The sequence below is a fragment of the Echeneis naucrates genome, chromosome 18 (genome assembly GCF_900963305.1).
Source record: "Echeneis naucrates chromosome 18, fEcheNa1.1, whole genome shotgun sequence".
Lineage (NCBI taxonomy): Eukaryota > Metazoa > Chordata > Actinopteri > Carangiformes > Echeneidae > Echeneis > Echeneis naucrates.
This window is the reverse complement of record NC_042528.1, coordinates 10,868,192-10,887,514: the sequence shown is the minus strand read 5'-3', so window position 1 is coordinate 10,887,514 and position 19,323 is coordinate 10,868,192. Positions and strand designations below refer to the sequence as shown.

Here is a 19,323-nt window from a genome sequence, read left to right as displayed (position 1 = left end):
TCCTACCTTCTCACCGTGAAGTAGCGCTCTGTATGGGAGCATCTTTCCGTTTATTTTTACATTTGAAATGTTGAAATGATTGGTTTGTTAAGTCAAAACATGGAGAAACTCATGTCTCTTTCATCTTCAAGTTGTCACAATATCCTACTTTTATGCCCCCACATATCATTGTAAATTGACCATTTTGATAAAACTAGCTACTTCATGATGTCCTTGATGCAAATTCTGAAAATTTGTAATTGTCGAACACATGAAGGTAAATAACCAGGCCCAAGTTTAACCAGAAGAAACAGAGGATTTGACACAAGAGTTAAGATGTAAATCCCTTTAATAAAACTCAATGAAACGCAGTGTAACAAAGGAAAAGAATCCAACATAAAGCAAGTAGATAACATTTACAACCACAAAAGAAAAAAAAAACCTGTACAACTCTAAATGCCTGGAGTCACTTCTATTTTTCAAAAGAATTTGTTTTATTAACCATTTTGTGATGACTGAAGGAAAACTTGGGAGTTAGGGGCAGAAGGGGTAGGGGAGGCATGTAAATGTGATTTAAATTTTAATTGTTTCAAATACACGTGTAATCTCATACACAGATGTATGCTTCAGCAACACAGCTGCTGAACTTATTTCTTTTAATCATCTGCTGTAGCGTACAGCAGGAGGAGGATGAGGTGGGCTGCGGCCAGGAGTGCTATTTGTATAAGATGTCATAATGGCCAGGTCTATACAGGAGGAAGATGCGTGGGTCACCGCCTTCAGGGAAGACATGGTGATTGACTGTTCCTCCCTCTCCTCTATCCATGTACTCCACCAGGATGGATACGTTCAGGGCCTGGGCTAAGGCGATGATGTGAATGTGGTCACTTTCTTTAGACATTGGCTCTACCTCCTTAAAAAAGAGGGGGAAAAAAAAATACAAGAAAAATTACCATGGTTCACGCTCATTTTACAGGTTTGCGCTGTAAAACAAAACTGCTAGAACATCCTCATACATGTTTCATCCTTGTTTACCAAATTACAGTAGATTGTGTAATGTGTGCTCAGTACATTAGCAAAAGGACTTAGAACCAGTGTCCTCTTTTCAAAATGAGGTCCTATAGAATATGTGAAACCCACCTGCTGACAGAACTCCTTGACAGAGCGTCCCCCTTCTATGAAATGCTGAAAGAAACTGTGCTCTCGTTGCAGGTAGCCTGAGGTGAGCAGCCGCAGGTACACGACCACATAGTCTGACACATTCTGGTCATTGAAGGAGCTCAGCAGCTCCTGCAGGCTTGGCTGTTTCTCACACAGTTCTATCAGGTCCATGAACTTTGAGGGTAAGACATCAATTATACCATTAGACTGGTAAAAGTAAGTGTAGCTTGTCTGCAAACTAACCAGCTAGCCAAAGCAAACATGGCTCAAACTATAGATAACATGAACACTTTCACAAATAAAATAGATGGACTTCCTGAAAGGATGAATAAGTTATGTAACCCCAGAATAAAAGCCTCATCATATAAACTATTCATATTTAAATCAATAATCTACAGGCAGTAGCTGACTTAGAATGATGCACTTGGGTTTTTCAGAAAAAAGAAAAAAAAAACAATTGATGTGCAGCTAACTCACAGTGTTGTGGAAGTCTTCAATGGTGAATTCAGTGAAGCCTTCATTAACCAGGTCCAGTTTACTTTTAGCTGCAACTGCTTTGAACCTCAAGAGACCAAAACATACACACTCAGTCATCTTCTACTGGGATTGTTAGTTTAAATAGTTCAAAAAGTGAGATAGAAACATAGTTTACACATTTATATTTATAAAAGCTGACAGTTAACTGACTGTATACATAATGTATTGCTAATTCCAGTGCAACAATTTTGCACGCAGTTCAGCCACTCAAGAACAACACTGTATCTGTCCCAAATGACAAAGGTGTGAATCTGAGCGTTAAGAGCAGCAGGACTCACAGCTCAGAGTGTTACACTCACTTCTGAAGTTCTTTGCTGTCATCTAGCAGGGACTCGAGATGTGCGAAACCAAAAGCTCTGTAGAAACAGTTCCCATCTGGTCGCGTCTTACGAATGTATGAGTATTTTTTGTATAGGTCCTGCAATATAACAAAAATCAATTAATTACACTATGTTATAAATAAAAAACAAAGAAAAAAAAATCTCAAATGCAACTCTATGTTTGAAGTCTTTGAGATAATGCCCTCCATCATGATGTGGGCGCAAGAGTCTGAGAGCAGGTCAAGCTGCTTGACTGACCTTGATCTTGAGTTGATAAACGGTGTCATCCTCAGCATACTCCCTCTGCAGCACTGACAGGTCCTGTCTGTCTGACACTAAAGGATTACTGTTTGCTATCTAGACACATACAAAAATAAAGTTAAAATTAATCAATTCAACTTCACTCAGGAGTGACTGTTCTAACCAGTTTTGATTTTGACCATCAAAACCTAGCTACGTATTCATACTTAGAAGTAAGATAACTGATTTCCCTTACAGGACACCTCATTTAATCATTAGGTTATAACTGTGTAGAAAGGTGTCAGTTATTTAAAAAAAAGTCTTTAATGAGATGATAGCAGCATATTTCCACCCATTTTATGGATGTTTCACAATATAAAAAAATAGAAGAATCTGGTTTATTAATCCTGGTTTTTGCAGATGTATAATGATCAGTTGCCTCTCTTTCTTGTACCGTTTGAAAATGAAAGATGCCCCTGCTAATAAAGATGAACTTCTTACCTCCTGCTGAATTCTGTCCTGCTGAGCAATGATGGCCTCGTCATATGCGAGGCAGTTCACTCCTGTAAGAAAAAAGGCGAGTAATTAATCAGGCTCCAGGAGTAGATGCCCAAAAAAAGATACCGACAGGCCGGCAGGATGGCAGAGCTGTGGGCAAGTAGAACACCACATTGTCCCAAGACAGCAAATGCATTGAGACTTCACTGCAATGCTCCATATTTATTAAAAAAAAAAAAAAAAAAGCAAATACAAACAGGAGGAAATAACAGCACTCAATGCTGTTAATAAGGGATTCCTACTTCATAAATATTAACACGAATCTGCCTGGAACTATTGCTTTTATAGTGAGTGTGAAGATTTCTGGTTTGTTTGTTTGTTCCAACACGTGCAACTTCACTAATCCAGCGCAATTGCCATATGCATGAAAAGCAACAATTTCTCCCAGATTGGAAATGGCTGGATTCATCACATGCAAGTATGAAATCATCGCTGGTGTGTTGTTTGTGAAGGAAAACATCAAAAGGTGTAGTGAAGGTGGTGTGCTGTTCTAGGTGGAGGGAGAATCTGTGCAGAAATCCTGAACTGCTTTTTCCAGTCTAAGAGCACGTGGCGCTTATTTTAGAGTTGGAGTACCAAACGGGACCGGTTTCGTCCGACAGCTGCATTCAGGCAAATCAGACATAAATAAGACACGATATTAAACACACTCCAAGACGACGATAAAGATTCACGTTTTCACTTTCCGCGCACAGTATCTGCGACCTTAGGAGCCCGCAGTGAACATGAAAACAAGTTAATCCGGCACGCCGGCCACCGTCACTCGGCTAAACTTAGCTGGGTCGACCTGAAAACAAAACAAATTCCAGTCACGATGAACAGCGTCGTTTTAGAGCCCGAAATCGGCGCGTCTCCCCTGCAACGCGAAGCCCACCCTTGAAACACCCCACTAGGTCAAAAACACCGCGACTGTCATTCGCTGCCGCCGCGTCTGTTACTAAACAGGGCTTTTTTTTTCCTTTGTGTGGCAATGGCAGCTAGCTAACGTTAGCCAACAAGCTGTGGCCTCTCTGCCTCCGCCAGCATCGCTGCACGTCAGCCGCCTTCCCCTTCCCCGGACGGCCCGACCGCCGGGCAGGACACCCGGGCCGGTCCGAGCCGGCCGCTGGCGCCGCGAACGACCGCGCCGCGTGTGAAGTATCCGGCGTCGCGGCTGTTTGTCTCACCCTCCATCTCTCCCTGTGATGATTCCTGCTGCTCCTCCGCCATCTTAGCTGTCGAGATCTGTTTCCTCCTTCTGCATGACCTCATTCATTACACACTTCCGGGCAGGGGGGGCAAACAAAGAGTAAAAGTTATTTATTTATTTGTCTGTTTATTTAATTGACAACAAAATGTCATGTCAAAAATCAGCGTTGGCCACACGGTGTCCCATTGTGAAATACCTGAATTGCATCCAAATGGCCCCTCATTTTCACAGGAGGCCGCTGGACTGAGGGCCACGTTTGGATTGGCAACCTTTTTACCCATTATGTACGTATAGTAAGCATCAGAATCTGGCTTTATTGCTTTTTATGTCGCAGTTGATGCTTACATAGGGCTAGGGTTATTCTTGAACTGCCTTGTGTTCAATAAAGCTCAATTATTGCGCACTACATGGAAGTAGTGTTGCAGGCGATATACCTGATAAGGCAACAGGATATAAACAACATTTATATCATAGACTATGAACCTGGAGTTGGAGGGATGGTTAGTGAATAAAGGCCACCCATGGGGGATTTGATCACGGTGTCCAAACAATGATCTGATCTTTAAATATAAGCACTATAGAAATATTCACATAATTTAATTAATTAAAGTGTCAGCGTAAACCCGCATTTTTGTGTGAAAATTACAAAATATGAAGGTTACACAGAAGCTGTTATTATATAAGTAGTGTATAATTTGTGTACTTTTGGGGAAACATGCACATTTGTGTCACCTAATTAATACAAGTTTGTACCTATACGTCACCCTGAAAATAAATGAAACTCCAAACATGTTAACAGGAGGATTATTTTTCCAAAGTCACGGTAAAATGCAGTCTTTCATAGTTAAATTCTCCGGTTTGAAGGGTAATTCAAGCTCCTGCACTTTCCAGCAGTACACATCAGAGGGCGCTGTCTGCAACATAATCCCGCTTCTCTGCTGCTCTTACCTGTTGGTCAATATGATAGCACATTGTTTTTTGCTCCTGTTGACTGTGAACCAAACATTTCTAAGAGAGATTTTTTTCCTGACCATCATCTGACTGTATTTACATAAAATAGCAATACATAACAAAATAATACTTCATGTTTGCCCCAAAAAGCAAAAGTACGTTTTTTGTTGTTGTTTGTTTGTTTGTTTTTTGTTTTTTTTATCTATTTCCCCTTTGGCACACTGGCTCTGACAAAACCCAACAATATTAAGAACCAATATAAACAAAAAATAAAATAAAACAAGTAGTCCACACTTTTAATTCTGCGACAGTTCATGTCCAATCCCTCTTCAAGAGCCGTCTTTCTGCCTTGGATGTTGAAGAAACTCCATCAGGCAGAGGAAACTTTATAATGTCCAAACACAGTCTGTCCACAGTTCCACTGGCTTGGCATCATTGCTCCATGTTCTCTGGTGAATCCCATCCCAAGTAGCCATTTCAAGCAATACAATGACAAATAACAAAGTCGTTAAAACGTAACAAATATTTGCCAGGTCTTTTACTTTTCTGTAGGCACAATTTTGCGTGTATGTACATATTTAATATGTAAAACCATGTTTCAGAAGTTATCCATAGAGACAGAAAAGCACTGTTTGTTGATTTTGTATTTACTGTATGTGTATGTGTGTGAATGTGGGTCAAATAAGTGGGAACTAGAGCCTATAGTCAACGGAAAAAAGTGCATAATGTGTATTTTTGCAGATTTACAAATCATTATGAATGGCACGAGTTGTTGTGGCTGCATCTGAACCAAACTGTCTGAGTGCTTAAGGCACATTAACAGGAACACAATATGGAGGTATGCATGTTGCAGGTGTGGCAAGAGAGCACCAGCCCCATGGTTTAAAGCAGATCCCAAGTTGTGTTGTGTAAGGGAATTTAACAAAGGCATTTGTACTGAACACCACAGAAGCAAAAACATAAAAAAAAATAAAATAAAAAATCCACCTTCCGCTCAGAGGTGTTGCAATCGCCTTCTCTGATGTACCAACCATTTCATATCCTTCACCTGTATTTCCTGATTTCTTACTTGACAAGCGTTTGAGTTTTGGCAACATCCTGCACAGAGAGTAGACCTGCTAGTAACAGATGGGCCAGAGCAACAGATACTGTAGTGTGAACAGTCCTGTTTGTGATTAAAGCTGTAGTAGCTGCACTGGAAATATTGCGACCTTGTCTTGGTTCGAGTCAGCAATCAAAGAATACACAAAACACAGCACTGACTGAATCTTCAAGTACATATGGCAATCCAGATATGTGCAGCAGAAGTCTTAGAGTAAATTTTTCCTCGAAAGGCTTTGTTTTCTTGCACTGAACCCAATGAAGTGGATCCAGTACTGTAGTCATGTTGCAGGTTTTTCTTAACTGACCACAAGCTGGTTCTCTTGGTTTGCCTGTGTCTCCTGATTTTAATCACCTTCAGGATGAAAGCCAGTGAGTCCTGTGCTTTCACATGTTATTTTTTCCTGCTAAACTATCTGAGCCTTGTGGATCAGGGAGGTGTGGGGACTGATGATAGTGGGATTTGGTCGGGGTTTGGGTCTTAACGTGCCATTAGTCTGCTGATAGCGCATACTGTGACTCTCTGACACCTGGGAGCTGTTGGTCTCGCTGTACTGGTCATCTGGATGCTCCTGACTGGCAGGACCCCCCAAACCTTCATCCACTTCATCCTCATCATCTGTCACTGGGGGGTAGTTGCAGCTTATAGGAGCGTGCTGGTGAGTTCTGGCAACACTTCCCGGGCGCGAGTCCCCATCTGTTGGGATGGAGGCGCTGCCGTTTAGCTGTCTCACAATCTCAGTGGACGGCACACTGGGGTATGCTGATGGCGCAAGTGGAGGGTGGAAACGGGTATCCTGCAGCAAAGACAAAACAGATGCAAACTTACCAATGACATCATCACCAGCTAAATATTTAGAGGTTAATAAGCTGGGTGAGCTGCATTACCAAACCGGGTGAAATCAGGTGTCAACATGCCCAGAAATCCAAACGTACACACTTACTAAAGACATGGTGCTGTTTCTCACATATGTCTCCACTCTGAGACGACTGTCCTCGTCTCTGTCCAGAAGCCTTTCTCTGCCCCTTCGCGAGTTGTTGTGTAAGACTGGTCTGCCCAGGTAGTCAAAAGCACCCCCTCCTCCGCCTCCCCCACGCCCACCTGAGATAGTAGATCTGCTGTCACGGCAGTGAGCCTGTTCCTGTCAGTGCACAAAGGTCATCCATCAATATTCAGAGATAAAAGGAAGAGTCGGTCTGACTCTATGACTGACTGTGTCCTTCGTCAGCACCTTTTAACTTAAACTCAACATGTTTTATGGGTTTTTAAAACAGTTTAGTTTTTTCAAGTAAGATTAAGTAAAAAAAAAAGCAGATGTGTAAAGGCTTGAAATTGTTTTTTCTGTCTGCTAATGCCTTTATCTATTTCCTCATCTAATTTAGCCGGAAACATTTATTCCTGAGAAAATATTATTGGCATCAACATGAATGCCAACAGTATGAATCATTTGTTTAGAATATCAATTTATCTTGAATGAAAATTCACCTTAGAATTGAGATTGATTTAGATGTATTTAGTTAAGTAAATACCATTGAAACGGTATATAACTGCTCCAATCAAGTTTTAAAGAATAAGTTAACAACAATCAATGGTTGCTTGGATTTAAGCCCATATTTTATATATTTAATAAATTACATACTTCACGGCAGAAAACCTTCAAAGAAAATGAATTACAACCCTCTATAATCAAATGTATCCCTGTAGTCTTGGTAAAACAATGCCAGAATAATTGTTTTGATTATGAGCATATGGGAACAAATCGGAAGTGAAGTAACCTTGCGATCAACATGAAATCATAAATGGACCTACAGACAGTTAAAAGATACAAGTGGAAGAAGGTCTTCAGCATTGTTGTTATCAATATCTAAGGTGAACTACAGTCAGGTAGCCACCTAGCGTTAGGAGAATCAAGTCCCTGGCCGTGGGCCTGCATGCAGAATTAGATAGATGATGGATACTTATACTGACCCCAAGGGACGACAGACTGGTCCTCAGAGTTCCTTCCACTCTCAGAGGGATGTTTTCATCTGTCTGAGTCAAAAAAAAAAAAAAAAAAAAAAAGCAGAGGGCAGGATTTAGCTGCAGGGACCTACAATGAGGACCAACTCTCCTTTCAGAAACTCCAAACTCGCTCCTTCACATTCCCAACAAGCTGACAGCCATGTGTCATACAACACAGAATCAAACATTTATCACAGTCAAATCAGGAGGATCTCTGAGGAATATCTGAATTAATAATTGTGAAAAACTATGGTGACTCTGATCAGTGTCACACTGCCTGAATCAGGTCATGATGAAAGCGAAGAGAGCAAAAGACGACACAGATGAGTAAGAAGAATAATTCAGTTATAGTACCGCTCCTCTGGTATCTGTGCTGACAGAATTCATTCTCCTGAAAGAAGCTTGCCTGGAGAGAGTGGTTATTTCCTCCCTGTGAGAAATAAGACATGGAGAGAAAAGAGGAAAAACACATTTCAATGATTGAAGTCCCATGTCGTACATATTTTCTCCATCTTCATAATTTCTCTGCTGTTTTTGCACATCTCGCACACAGTCATTTATCAAGTGCATTTCACACTTTTCACTTCTCTACTTCCACTTAACACACAACTGTTGTTGCTGCCTGTGGCCCTGATTTGTTTCATCCTTTCTCGCTAATACTTCCCTGCAGAGATAATTTAAAGTTTCATCTTAATTAAACATCAGTTATATCAACATACTTCTTCTCAGTCAGCTCCTGTTTCAGCTTCAGGTTCTTTCGTCTGTGGTGGCATGTGACTGTGATGATGGTGGCGACCATGAGGATCAGCAGCCCGACAGCCACAATCAGCACGATGAGCATCAGCATGTGTTCTGGCAGGTTGACCTGCTCGGAAGATTCTGCACAGGGCGAGTGAGGAAGCAGGTGCAATTAGATGGATGTCTATGTCTATCCCCGTGCTACATAGCACGCGTTATCAGTCTAACATCTTGACAGTGTTGTCATCACCTGCCACAACAATCTCCACCTCCGCCTTGCTTACTCCCACCGTATTCTTCGCCTCACACTGGTAGACGCCAGCGTCTGACAAGTTCAAGGGTCGCCCAAAAAGTAGTGTTCCATTAGGGTGGAGGATCACACCCTGTGGTAGCTCCCCTCCTTTTCTGCAAACACAAAATATGCAAGGTAAAGTCACACGATCAGCATACAGACCATTTGGTGGAGTCAACTACCATTCAAATACATTGATGGATTAAAATTTTTCACATTGACCCCTGCTCATACATTGGAGGTGGAACTGGCAATAATGCTAAAAAATAAGAACTATTTGTAATCAGTGGAATGGAATCAGTACTTTTACTTTTTGCTGAGATGCAATGCCAAAAGATAATGAAGAGGTAGAATTTAAGGCTCCACCCTCCCTTCAAAGAATTCCCTTATGAAGTTGGATTTTCGTTGGGTCAGCAATGGTGCCTGTCTGATCATTCAGTGCCTATTTCTGCTCTGAATTTAACACTAAATACAAAAACACAACACATCATCCTCAACATCTAAATAATCCAATTAAATAAACAAAATGGCACCCAACATTGAAGATACTCAGTATATCATGTATGAAGGAAAGTGAGTGACCACCACCTAGGTCACCCACCATCCTTTAGGCATAATATACTTAGTTTTTCTTGTGCTGTCACTGCTCCTCATCAAACTCAACGTTTATTTCTGTTGAATTCATTATTTTTCTTGAGTTTCGGTTTTCTGTATGAATAGCAAAATCTCTTGGAACGACACACAATATTTCCTGGCAGTGTGACTCAAACCATTTGGATGAGCAACAGTGTCCGGGGTGTTGCCTCAGCGTTGTTGTTTTGATCTAACTACTGTGAACAAACCTGAATCTGGCATCTTGCCTGTCATGAGCATTTTCAACAAGAAATACCTGGTGTGTTTCCATCAGTGCAGCAACACAAATCTAGGTTTAGTTTTTTACAGAACTTATTGCACAAACAGTCCATATTTAATGTTTATCAGTGAGCACAAAAGAGGAACGGTTATTTTTACATATGCAGCAGACACACAGCACCAAGAAAAATCTTGCTTCCCCTTTCTCCTGATGCACCAACCCACTATTAGTTCTATCTCCTTGTTCTCTCCCTTTCCCTTTTTTTTTTCCATGCCCCCTCATCCTCCCTCCTTCGTGTGAAACCAATTCCTCTGTCTGCTCTTGGCACAGGCCGCAACATGACACTGTGACACCAGCTATTACTTCACCCTTCCTTTTATTGACAAATCCAACAGGTTTACCCACTGCTGCAGCCATGTGTGTTTGTGTGTGTGTGCGTTTGTGTGCATGTGTGTTCATGTGTAATGGGTACACTAGTAAGAACGGATTGACTGTAACTAGAGATTTTGGGTGCTGACTTGGTTTTGCGTGTGTGTGTGTGTGTGTGTGTGTGTGTGTGTGTGTGTGCGTGTGTACGTGTGTGCGTGCGTGCGTGCGTTTGGGTGCAAGTATACATGCTCATTCATGAGTGTGTAAGCTGTTGTGCATGTTATGTGTCTGGTGAGCCTTACTCACAAAGCCTATTTTCCCAAGGTGTGTTCCTGTGCTCTGACTAACAACAAGTCGCACACATCATCATATCACAACAAATACCCACTAAGCATTTAACTTCTTACATTTTCGTTTACATTTCTAAGCCACCTTCCTCACTTCTATCTTGGGACTTTTTTATCCTCAGGGGTCCTAACTGTCACCGACTGTGGGCCGTTTCTCCTCCAGTCGCTATTCGTGTCTCACATTTTTCTGGCTGTGTTCTCCACCACGCCCCGAGAGTATCTTAATACACCAAAGGAAATGGGTCTGAAGATGACACCGGCTGATTCAACCAAAAGAAGTCGGGAATGCGAGCAAAACCTTTCGTCGATTGGGGGGGGTTGGGAGGCTTAAAGCTTCCTCTGACATACGCGACATTTGAATCTGTCAGTTTCCAACAGGATAGCAGAAGCTGGAGGCAGTAGTGCCAGGGCTTGTTTGGTGAAGTCATGTGGAAAGGGTGGATCTCCCCCCACGTCACTGTAAAAACATATTACATTTATGTGACCAAGCTATGCTTAAATAGTTGGCTCAAAAAAACATTACCGACTTACTGACTAAATACAAACTGAGAGTAACACTAAAGGGGAAGAGTGGGCTTTACTTTTAAGCACACAATTGTATGTCAGATATCTCACTACATCCTGTATGAATACTTAAGTTGAACAAATGTTGTGAGTGAACTCTCTTACTCAGAATCTAGTTGTTTTGTTGTTTGTTTGTTTTTTTTATACATATATGTTTTAAGTGCATTCCTTACATTCGTGTTTACTTGCTGGCTGTTTTCTTCTTCACTACAATTACAACTGGCACTGAGTGGTATGCTGTTGAGATGGTGATGAGATGGTGCCTTACGGTACATCGTAGTCCTGAAAGTTATTCATGTGTAACAACTAAATGGCTCAAAATGTTTAAAGCACCTGTATGTAATTTCTTGTGGTGTGGAGTGATTGTGATTATAGCATAACATGCGCTTGGGCTGTCATTTCATTTACAAGTGAAGAGTTAAAAAAAAAAAAAAATCAGTGTATTTGTGTGTTTTTAAGTCAAAATGGAAACAACATGGATGCTACATAGATGTATTGTATTTCAATTTCATGATATGTCTAGTATATTTCATTTATTATTATCCAATCAAAACCCAAAGCAACAATGAATTGATCCCATTTTATTTGAAGTCTGATGAAAGTAAATAAATAAAATAACATCAATGAACCGCACTGCTGCACTTGGGTGGCATATCTGTTCATCTGAACACAGTTAATTCCACAAACTGCCCAGCTGCAGTTTATGTTCTTGTTTTACTGTTTTTTGCTGTTGCCCCACAACATGAAGGTCACGGGTTTGGTTCCTGGGCCTGGGACCTCCCTGTGCGGAGTTTGCATGCTGTCTCTATGTCTGTGTGGGTTCCCTCCACGTACTTCGGTTTCCTCCCACATGCATGTTTAGGTTAATTGGTGACTAAATTGCCCATAGGTGTGAGTGTGAGTGGTTGTTTGTCTCTGTTTGCATCTGTGTGTTGGCCCTGTGATGGACTGGCGATCTGTCCAGGGTGTCCCCGCCCTCACCCAATGTGAGCTGGGACTGGCTCCAAGCCCCACCGTGACCCGGAAGACGAATGAATGACTGAACTAAGGTGCCCTTCTTTTAAGAACAACACATGATGATTTGCAACATGTCTTGCTGCAGACGTTGTGTGCCGTTGAAAGCAGCAGACATGCTGAGTGTGTTGCTTTCAACCTTTAATGGAATTCAGTGGCAATAGGGGAAATGTGGAATACAACCCATGTCTTTAACCAGTCATAAGGCATTTGAGTCAACTGTGGCGTTGTTCTATTGTGGGTATGAAATCAGCAATGTGGAGTTGTGTAGTGTTTAAATATTTCTGAAAGTAGTTTTACATAGCCACAGGATGACCTGGTGTTACCCTACTGAACATCCTATTATAATTCTTCACTGGTGGAATCATTGCAAAGTGATTGGCATAATCATGAGGAAAAATAGCAGTGACCAGACACATCAGACAGTTAGTCACATGAGTACCAGACAGTTGGAGAGGGAGGCGGGCCTTACTGTACCTGATCCAGGTAAAACTCTGTGGTTTGGGATTTCCTCCACTCATGCACTTCAGGAAAGCATTCTCCTTACCGACAGACCAGTCTTTATTATAGCCAGAAACCTCTGCATATGGGGCATCTGGGAGAAAGAAGAAAAAGTTAAAAGCTTTGTTCTGTTAGAAAAAGGAGGGATTCGTCGATTCTTGCTAAGCCGAAATATTCAGGCTCTTAGTTGATGCAGTAATGAGAAACTACTTCTTATAAATACAAGAAACAAACATTATGGAAACATCAAGTCCCAATACTCAGACAATGAAAGGGAGAAATATGTTTCTCAACAGTGACTTGGAATGGAATTTTAAATTGGAAAGACATGATGCCATTGTGTGTGATGCAAATGAGAACTGAGCGAGGAACTGATACTTAAGTGGCACTTGAAAGTGATGCTCACAATAATAAAAAGAGGAAGTCAAACTATGATGCCACATAACCATCGCAGCTGTACTGTGGTTTTTTGCACATTTTGAATTTGCCAGTTTTTCGGGAAGGGTGTGATTTTTTTCCTTAGCATGGAACAAATTCCTCTATCTTTCTCCTCCTAAGATCCGGCATCCTCAAATGCGAAGATTTTGTGATCTCTTCGTCCGTATACGTAATTTTGCTTAACTTAGACTGGGAGCCTCATTAGAGGACACTTGTGTCCGTCATCTTGTGGTCGCCAAAGCACACTACAATGATCAGTGTAGAATAAAAAAAGAGGCCCACCAGCATGCATACAAAATAAAAGCTCGGGTCCCAGGAGGTTTTTTAAAGTGTAATGTACCTCCATACTTTTGATGAATACTCACAGTGCACTACCAGTTGGTTGCTGAGCCTCCGGGGGGTATGCGAAGTCGCGTGCCACACCAGACAGTCTAGCTTCTTGCCATTCATGCTCCTCAGTGGGTGCAGGGAATACTGTGAGGACACTGCACCGTTGTCAGAGGAACGGTTGGTGGATTGGCCATTGAGGTCGGTGTCCCAGGAGAGACGGGGAGGTGGCCGGGCTATGGAGCGACAGGATGCGGCCTGTCTGTAGGACTGTCCTTCCACCAGAATCACAGGAGTGATGGAGGAGATAGGAATGGCTGGGGGGAAGGAAATTTACATCAGGTTTGATCAGACTAAAGGTCAAAATAAGTCACCACATTTAACTTAACAATTAAGTACTGATAAATACACAAATAGACTTGATGGCATCCTGAAAGGTGTTGTATATACTCCATACTTTCTAAATGAACTCCCTGGTGTGAATTGTGGGTTACTCATACGCAGTCGTTGACAGCATTTGAATTTATTTTGCTATTTAATATGTGTATTTCTGCATGATTTCAAATGGACAGGGCTCATTTGTAGAAAACTGATTTCACTAAAGTCCCACCAATCCCAATTTAGAATCTGACCTGCTCAAACCAAACACACAGTCCCGATGTATTCAATACAAACTTTCTAATGATAGCCACCATTTGTCCTTATCTCCAACTTGTCAATTAATACTTTTCAGAAGCTTTTAAAATCAATAATTGGGTCAGCTATAGTAAACTCTTAATAAATAATACTAGTTTGGGCACTGTATTCAGACAGCATCAGTAACTTTAAGGTGAAACATTTGAAGTAAAACTTTATATATATATATATATATATATATATATATATGACAATATATCCTAATAAGGAGTGAATAATCTTAATGTGTGAAAAACTACCAAATAAGACAAATAAGACAGTGAGTAAACAAGTTACTAATATGTGTCATTGCATTATTAGTCACATAGAAAAACGTATCATGCTTTGGTATATTTTTTTTATATTAAGTTGTGCAACAGCAATAATATCCCACTGAAAAATGTTTCACTTCCCTTTTCACACTAGGATTCTTCCGTGCGCTACATTTTAACACTCAGTTAAAATGTAGTGCAGTGTAACAAACAGTGAATCTGATGTCTAACATTATGCCAGAGCCATGATGGAGAGACTCACTCCATACAGTGAGCGACATCTCACTGTCAAAGTTGCCAGAGGGGAAGGTGCTGATGTGGCAGATATACTTCCCCTCGTCGGAGATGTCTGTGCTCATGATGACCAGAGATGAGTCCACTGTAGGCTCGCTGCTTTTAAAGCGTACCCGTCGAGCCCACGTCCCAAATGCTGCAGATGGAGAGACAGAGAGATGAGGAGGGATGAGTTAGAGGAGCATATGAGCAACGTCTGTGATTGAAAAGATTGAATCCATTAAATCCAAAACAGATTTTGGTGTTCCTTTGGTCACGTTAATTTTTACACACATGAAGGATCTTGCGTGATGAATCACATAACATTCTGGGAATTTAGTTCAGCCTTATCAAAAGTATTGTGTTCTGTCTTAAAGCTTCAAAAAAAAAAAAACAACTCTCTTTTCAGCTGAAACTATCAAATCAGCCATTTGTCACTATGAGGAGAGAAGAAATTGCCCTTCTAGTTTGTGGGTGTGAATGTAAAGCATAACATGAGAAGGCCCCTTCAGCCACAGGTGCCAGCTGACCTGTCTGTCCATTGAGATGGTGCGCGGTGATCATCTGATCCTTTTTGTCAGCAGATGTCTCTTTAATCCACGTGACCTGCACCACCACATTGCCCGCGCTCGGCTGGTAGCGACAGGGCAGCACGGTCTCTTCTTCAGCCAAAGAGAGTATGGAACCATTCTGAGGCACCTCCAGAAAATCGCTGTGCGTCTCTGTCGCTGAAAGTAGAGAAGGGAATGGTGGGTCAAGCCGTCTCAGATGTCAAACATGCTGCTAATTAGTTGGAGGTTGACCTTCGATGTGCAACCCAAACATGTAAATACTTCCTGTTGCAAGAGCTCCAGGAGAAAGAGCAGCTCAGGCAATCGTCTCATCTGCTATATTCCTACTCTTTTTCCGCAAATTAAAATAGACAACATCTCAAAAGATTTTCTCCTTGCCTTTTAGCAACTTCATCTGACCATATCACACACACACAATGAATAATGTTTTTTTTTTCTTTTTTTTTTCCACATTTCAATAACAACGAGAGCTGCATTCGAATAATGCATACTTGAAGGTTAGCACAAAGGAGTTGTGGGTATGAAGAAGCAGATAGCAGGATCCATAAAGCACACCAGTATATCCAGTTCACTCATGATGCCCTTAGCAGCGGCACCAGTCCGAAATCTTTTACAAGCGCACATCTCGTCCCATAACAATACAGAAGCCATTGTACACAGCTTTAAAGCGAGGGGATGCCATTTTGAGATGCGGCCTACAGCTTCTTCTTTTTTGTTTCTTAGGTTTTGATACCACTTTCTGTCTGTCTGTCTGTTAAATATGAAGAATTTAGCTCAGCTGAAACAGCTAGCCTGGCTATGTCTGAACACATATCCTGCTGTGAGCTCCTCTGATGTCTTTTATCGGTGTAAAATATTTGAGCTGTGATGTTATGAGCGGCCAAGTGCCAAAAAACTTTTTAAAAGCTTAACTCCTGAAATATATAATGCTTCATTGTTTGTGACTGGACTATAGTTTCAGTTGTACTGTTAGTGCGGGCTGCAGTTGGAAAATGTTTTGGCCTTCAATGGAAAAAAGTTTTTTGTGTGGACATTTTCAGACTTTAGTGATTGCAACTGGATGTCTGGCCCTCGCAGCACAGACAGAAAGAGGGAGGAGACCAAGAACAGGTTGTCTACCAACGGTGTTCATGAGCGAAGATATGTCGCTTAACTTGTCGCCCGGGATGAGCTCAAAAGCAAACTCAGTGTCTGCAGAGGGAGGCATTCCGGGCCCCAAGAAAAATACAGCACATGACAAATGCATATTGTCTGTGCACAGTGTGTCCCCCGTTGTGTGCGGCTCTACCAACACTGTAGCACAAAACATGCATGCATCCGTGATATTCTACTGCTCTCCTCCCTGTCTGTTTGCAGACAGCCTGTACCAGACAGATTCACACACACAAACAGAGTCATATGCGACGGTTCCCTGTAAGCGTATTTGTCTCCAAAAGATATTACTCTTGGCACGGTGCCTGAATAAAGCTGAATTCAGTTTTGTGAAACTTAATTCAAAAGAGTCAAACGCTTGTGAGGGAATTCCAAACATTATTGATGGATCAAGCAATCCCAACTTTTAACCAGCTTTTATCGGCTGCCCCGAAAATGACCTCTTCTCTTAGGACTCACAACTCTGTTGTCCGCTTTTACAAACAAGTCACTCTGCTGCAGACATGTCGTTACTGATCGCTCACTGATTGCTCATCTGAGGCTACGGTTTCAGCTTTTGCTAGTTTTGACTTGTTAATGTGTAAAAATTTGCATGTAATTGAAAGTATAAACGTACGCTCTTCAGGTGGTTTTATTCGTGTGTAGGAAGTGTCGATGGCGAACAAAGAATTGATGCTGACATCAGCACATTGTTGAAATGTTTATCATGTTTTTGCATGCTAACATTAGCACCAAGCATTTAACATGGTGAATCACGACTACAGACATCGCCACCCACTCTGGGGTCTGCACTTTCACGTATTCATGCTTCATGCTGAGCTTTCAATGAAAATACATACAAAAGCAATGTTTAGTGTATGCATAAGAAGCTCATTAATGCTGAGGCTGACGGATGCATGTATTGCACGTGCTAATTGATTTTGATTTCAAATCTGGTATTGGATTTTGGCGCGTGTCAAAAATGAAGAAACAGACCCCGAAAGAGGAGATGGATATCCATTTAATACTTATTGAGACATTTCCCTGCAGCCCACAACAAATTCATGTCTCATTGTGGTGCTGAAAAAAAAAGGGAAATGCCCACCATCCAAAAATTGTTGAAAATTTTCAGTCTAGACCAAAACTGTGACAAAAGCGATCAGATTTCCTGTGGGCTGTTGCTGCTAGAGAGGCTGGCAGGAAACACAAAGTCACAAACCTGATCTGATCAGAGTATTGCATAAGTTTTATCAAGCAGTCACTCCAAATGGTAAATTTGTGTGCGCAGGTGGGAGAGACAGAGAGAAAGAGGGAGTATTGCGCAGCCCTTTTCAATAGCTGAGGTGTGAGAATCTTTTCAGATATGCTCATGGTTTGGTTGTGATTCATACATTTACCATCAGACCTGATGAGTGTATTCTGCTCACAGGTGTGTGTTTTTTTTTTTTACTTTTTTCTTCTTCTTTTTTTTTTTTTTTTTACATATGTTGGTGTTTGTCACCCGATGGAATCTGCCTACGCTGACTGGAATAACACTCAGCCTTTCCTGCTTTCAAAAGTCTAACATGTTTATGTCATGTTCCTGTCCATCCTTGTGTGGCCCTGGGAAAGTATTGTTTTTCATTTCAAGTTCATTTATGACATCACCAGATGAACAGGTAACAGGTAATAATGCAGTATTCTGTGTGCAGCAGAAAGACTTTTTGAAGATGACATGCATTAAACGGGATTTATCTCAATTATAGGCCTATATGTAGGCTTAAACAACACACACACACACTCATACATACACACTAGGAGGGTCCGGACAGGAGGAGGAGGATTGATCAACAGCAACCAGTTTTTCCTGAAATATCAGACGGCATCACCAGTGTTTTTTTTTTCTGTAACAGCACAGCTCTAGCCATATGTCTGCTCTAGAGAAAGGCTTCCCAGAGTGTACAGAGCTGAGCTTGACATTCTAATGTGGGTCCGTTTTCATTCACAAAGAAATCAAATGTCACATCCACACGGGAACATTTCCAGCGTTCAAATTTGTTCAACTTCAAATGCACTTCACACACATCCGCTGTGGTGACATGCTGCACAGACTAGACAGCAGAACACAACATAAACACACACACAGACAAAGAGCTGTAAAGGCTTCAGGGATACAACAACATCCAGTGAGTCTTACCAAAGATCCAGAAGAAAAAGAGACGCAGGGAGATTCCTTTCAGAAGAGATGTCATTCTCCCCAGGAGTTACTGTTAACTGAGCACAGGGGATACTGGGTTAAAGCTCATCAGTCCAGCTAGAAATACCCCAAAGGAGAGGCACACATGGAGCTCTGAGGCAGACTCATGCCTCCTCCTGCCGGATCATCCTTGGTGTGGTTCTTTTTCTTTCTTCCTGTCCCTTCTGGGCAAAGAAAAAAAAAGTATGCACATAGATCTATATAGATATAAATCAATATAGATATATTAATCTACACTCAGTCCTTAAGAAATATGTAACTCCTTCCAGTGTGATCACCTGTTGGTTAGTCAAGCACACGCCATAATGTTGCTCCTTGGAATAAGAAAAGAAAAAAAAAAAAGGCGCAGCTTTACCTGTTTTGATACACCTGTTTTCCCTAAGTGCACCACCCCCTGTTCACCCAAGCCTCTCTCTCTCTCTCTCTCTCTCTCTCTCTCTTTCTTACACACGCCTGCAAACCCTCGCTCGCACACGCACTAAAAGTAACCTTTCCGGTTTGGTTAAAGCAACCTGACAGTTATTTTCTCGTCTTTACTTGCTCTGCGGAGAGGAGAGGCGGCTGAAAAGCAGGCATCGACAGTCCGTCCGTGCCAGAACTAAAGGTGTCCCCTCCCATGGGAGACAAAACAATTAATCCTTCCATTTTAAAGGGATCACACCGCACAGAGACACTGGGCAAGG

At 41.6% G+C, this 19,323-nt stretch overlaps 2 protein-coding genes across 4 annotated transcripts; both read right to left on the bottom strand.

Annotated features, from left to right (window-relative positions):
* Nucleotides 1–316: 316 nt before the first annotated feature.
* Nucleotides 317–4,021, bottom strand: LOC115058932 (ubiquitin thioesterase OTUB1). The gene is made up of 7 exons (XM_029526495.1): nucleotides 3,962–4,021; nucleotides 2,739–2,800; nucleotides 2,256–2,354; nucleotides 1,977–2,095; nucleotides 1,618–1,702; nucleotides 1,120–1,314; nucleotides 317–892 (listed from the first exon to the last, which is right to left on the bottom strand). The coding sequence occupies exons 1-7, from the start codon at nucleotides 4,002–4,004 to the stop codon at nucleotides 695–697; spliced, it is 801 nt and encodes a 266-aa protein (XP_029382355.1). The 5' UTR covers nucleotides 4,005–4,021; the 3' UTR covers nucleotides 317–694.
* Nucleotides 4,022–5,010: 989 nt separating this feature from the next.
* Nucleotides 5,011–18,965, bottom strand: LOC115058853 (nectin-4-like). 3 transcript variants are annotated; one of them, XM_029526398.1, is made up of 12 exons: nucleotides 18,919–18,965; nucleotides 18,581–18,804; nucleotides 15,232–15,429; nucleotides 14,691–14,858; nucleotides 13,520–13,798; nucleotides 12,693–12,810; nucleotides 9,027–9,181; nucleotides 8,758–8,917; nucleotides 8,393–8,468; nucleotides 8,006–8,068; nucleotides 6,975–7,178; nucleotides 5,011–6,833 (listed from the first exon to the last, which is right to left on the bottom strand). In XM_029526398.1, exons 2-12 carry the CDS (start codon nucleotides 18,633–18,635, stop codon nucleotides 6,444–6,446), a joined length of 1,866 nt encoding a protein of 621 aa, XP_029382258.1. In that variant the 5' UTR covers nucleotides 18,636–18,804; nucleotides 18,919–18,965; the 3' UTR covers nucleotides 5,011–6,443. The 3 variants fall into 3 exon arrangements, with proteins under 3 accessions (XP_029382258.1, XP_029382256.1, XP_029382257.1); XM_029526396.1 differs by having other exon boundaries at nucleotides 6,981–7,178; XM_029526397.1 differs by having other exon boundaries at nucleotides 6,981–7,178; nucleotides 18,581–18,952.
* Between the last annotated feature and the right edge of the window lie 358 nt (nucleotides 18,966–19,323).

Coding starts and splice junctions, on each gene's coding strand:
- LOC115058932 (XM_029526495.1), bottom strand. CDS start 4,004: ATGGCGGAGGAGCAGCAGGAATCATCACAGGGAGAGATGGAGG. Junction 1,703..1,976: donor GACAGCAAAGAACTTCAGAA/GTGAGTGTAACA, acceptor TGGTCTCTTGAG/GTTCAAAGCAGTTGCAGCTA. Junction 1,315..1,617: donor TTGAAGACTTCCACAACACT/GTGAGTTAGCTG, acceptor TTACCCTCAAAG/TTCATGGACCTGATAGAACT.
- LOC115058853 (XM_029526398.1), bottom strand. CDS start 18,635: ATGACATCTCTTCTGAAAGGAATCTCCCTGCGTCTCTTTTTCTTCTGG. Junction 8,918..9,026: donor GGTGGAGATTGTTGTGGCAG/GTGATGACAACA, acceptor CGCCCTGTGCAG/AATCTTCCGAGCAGGTCAAC. Junction 8,069..8,392: donor GCACAGATACCAGAGGAGCG/GTACTATAACTG, acceptor TTTTTGACTCAG/ACAGATGAAAACATCCCTCT.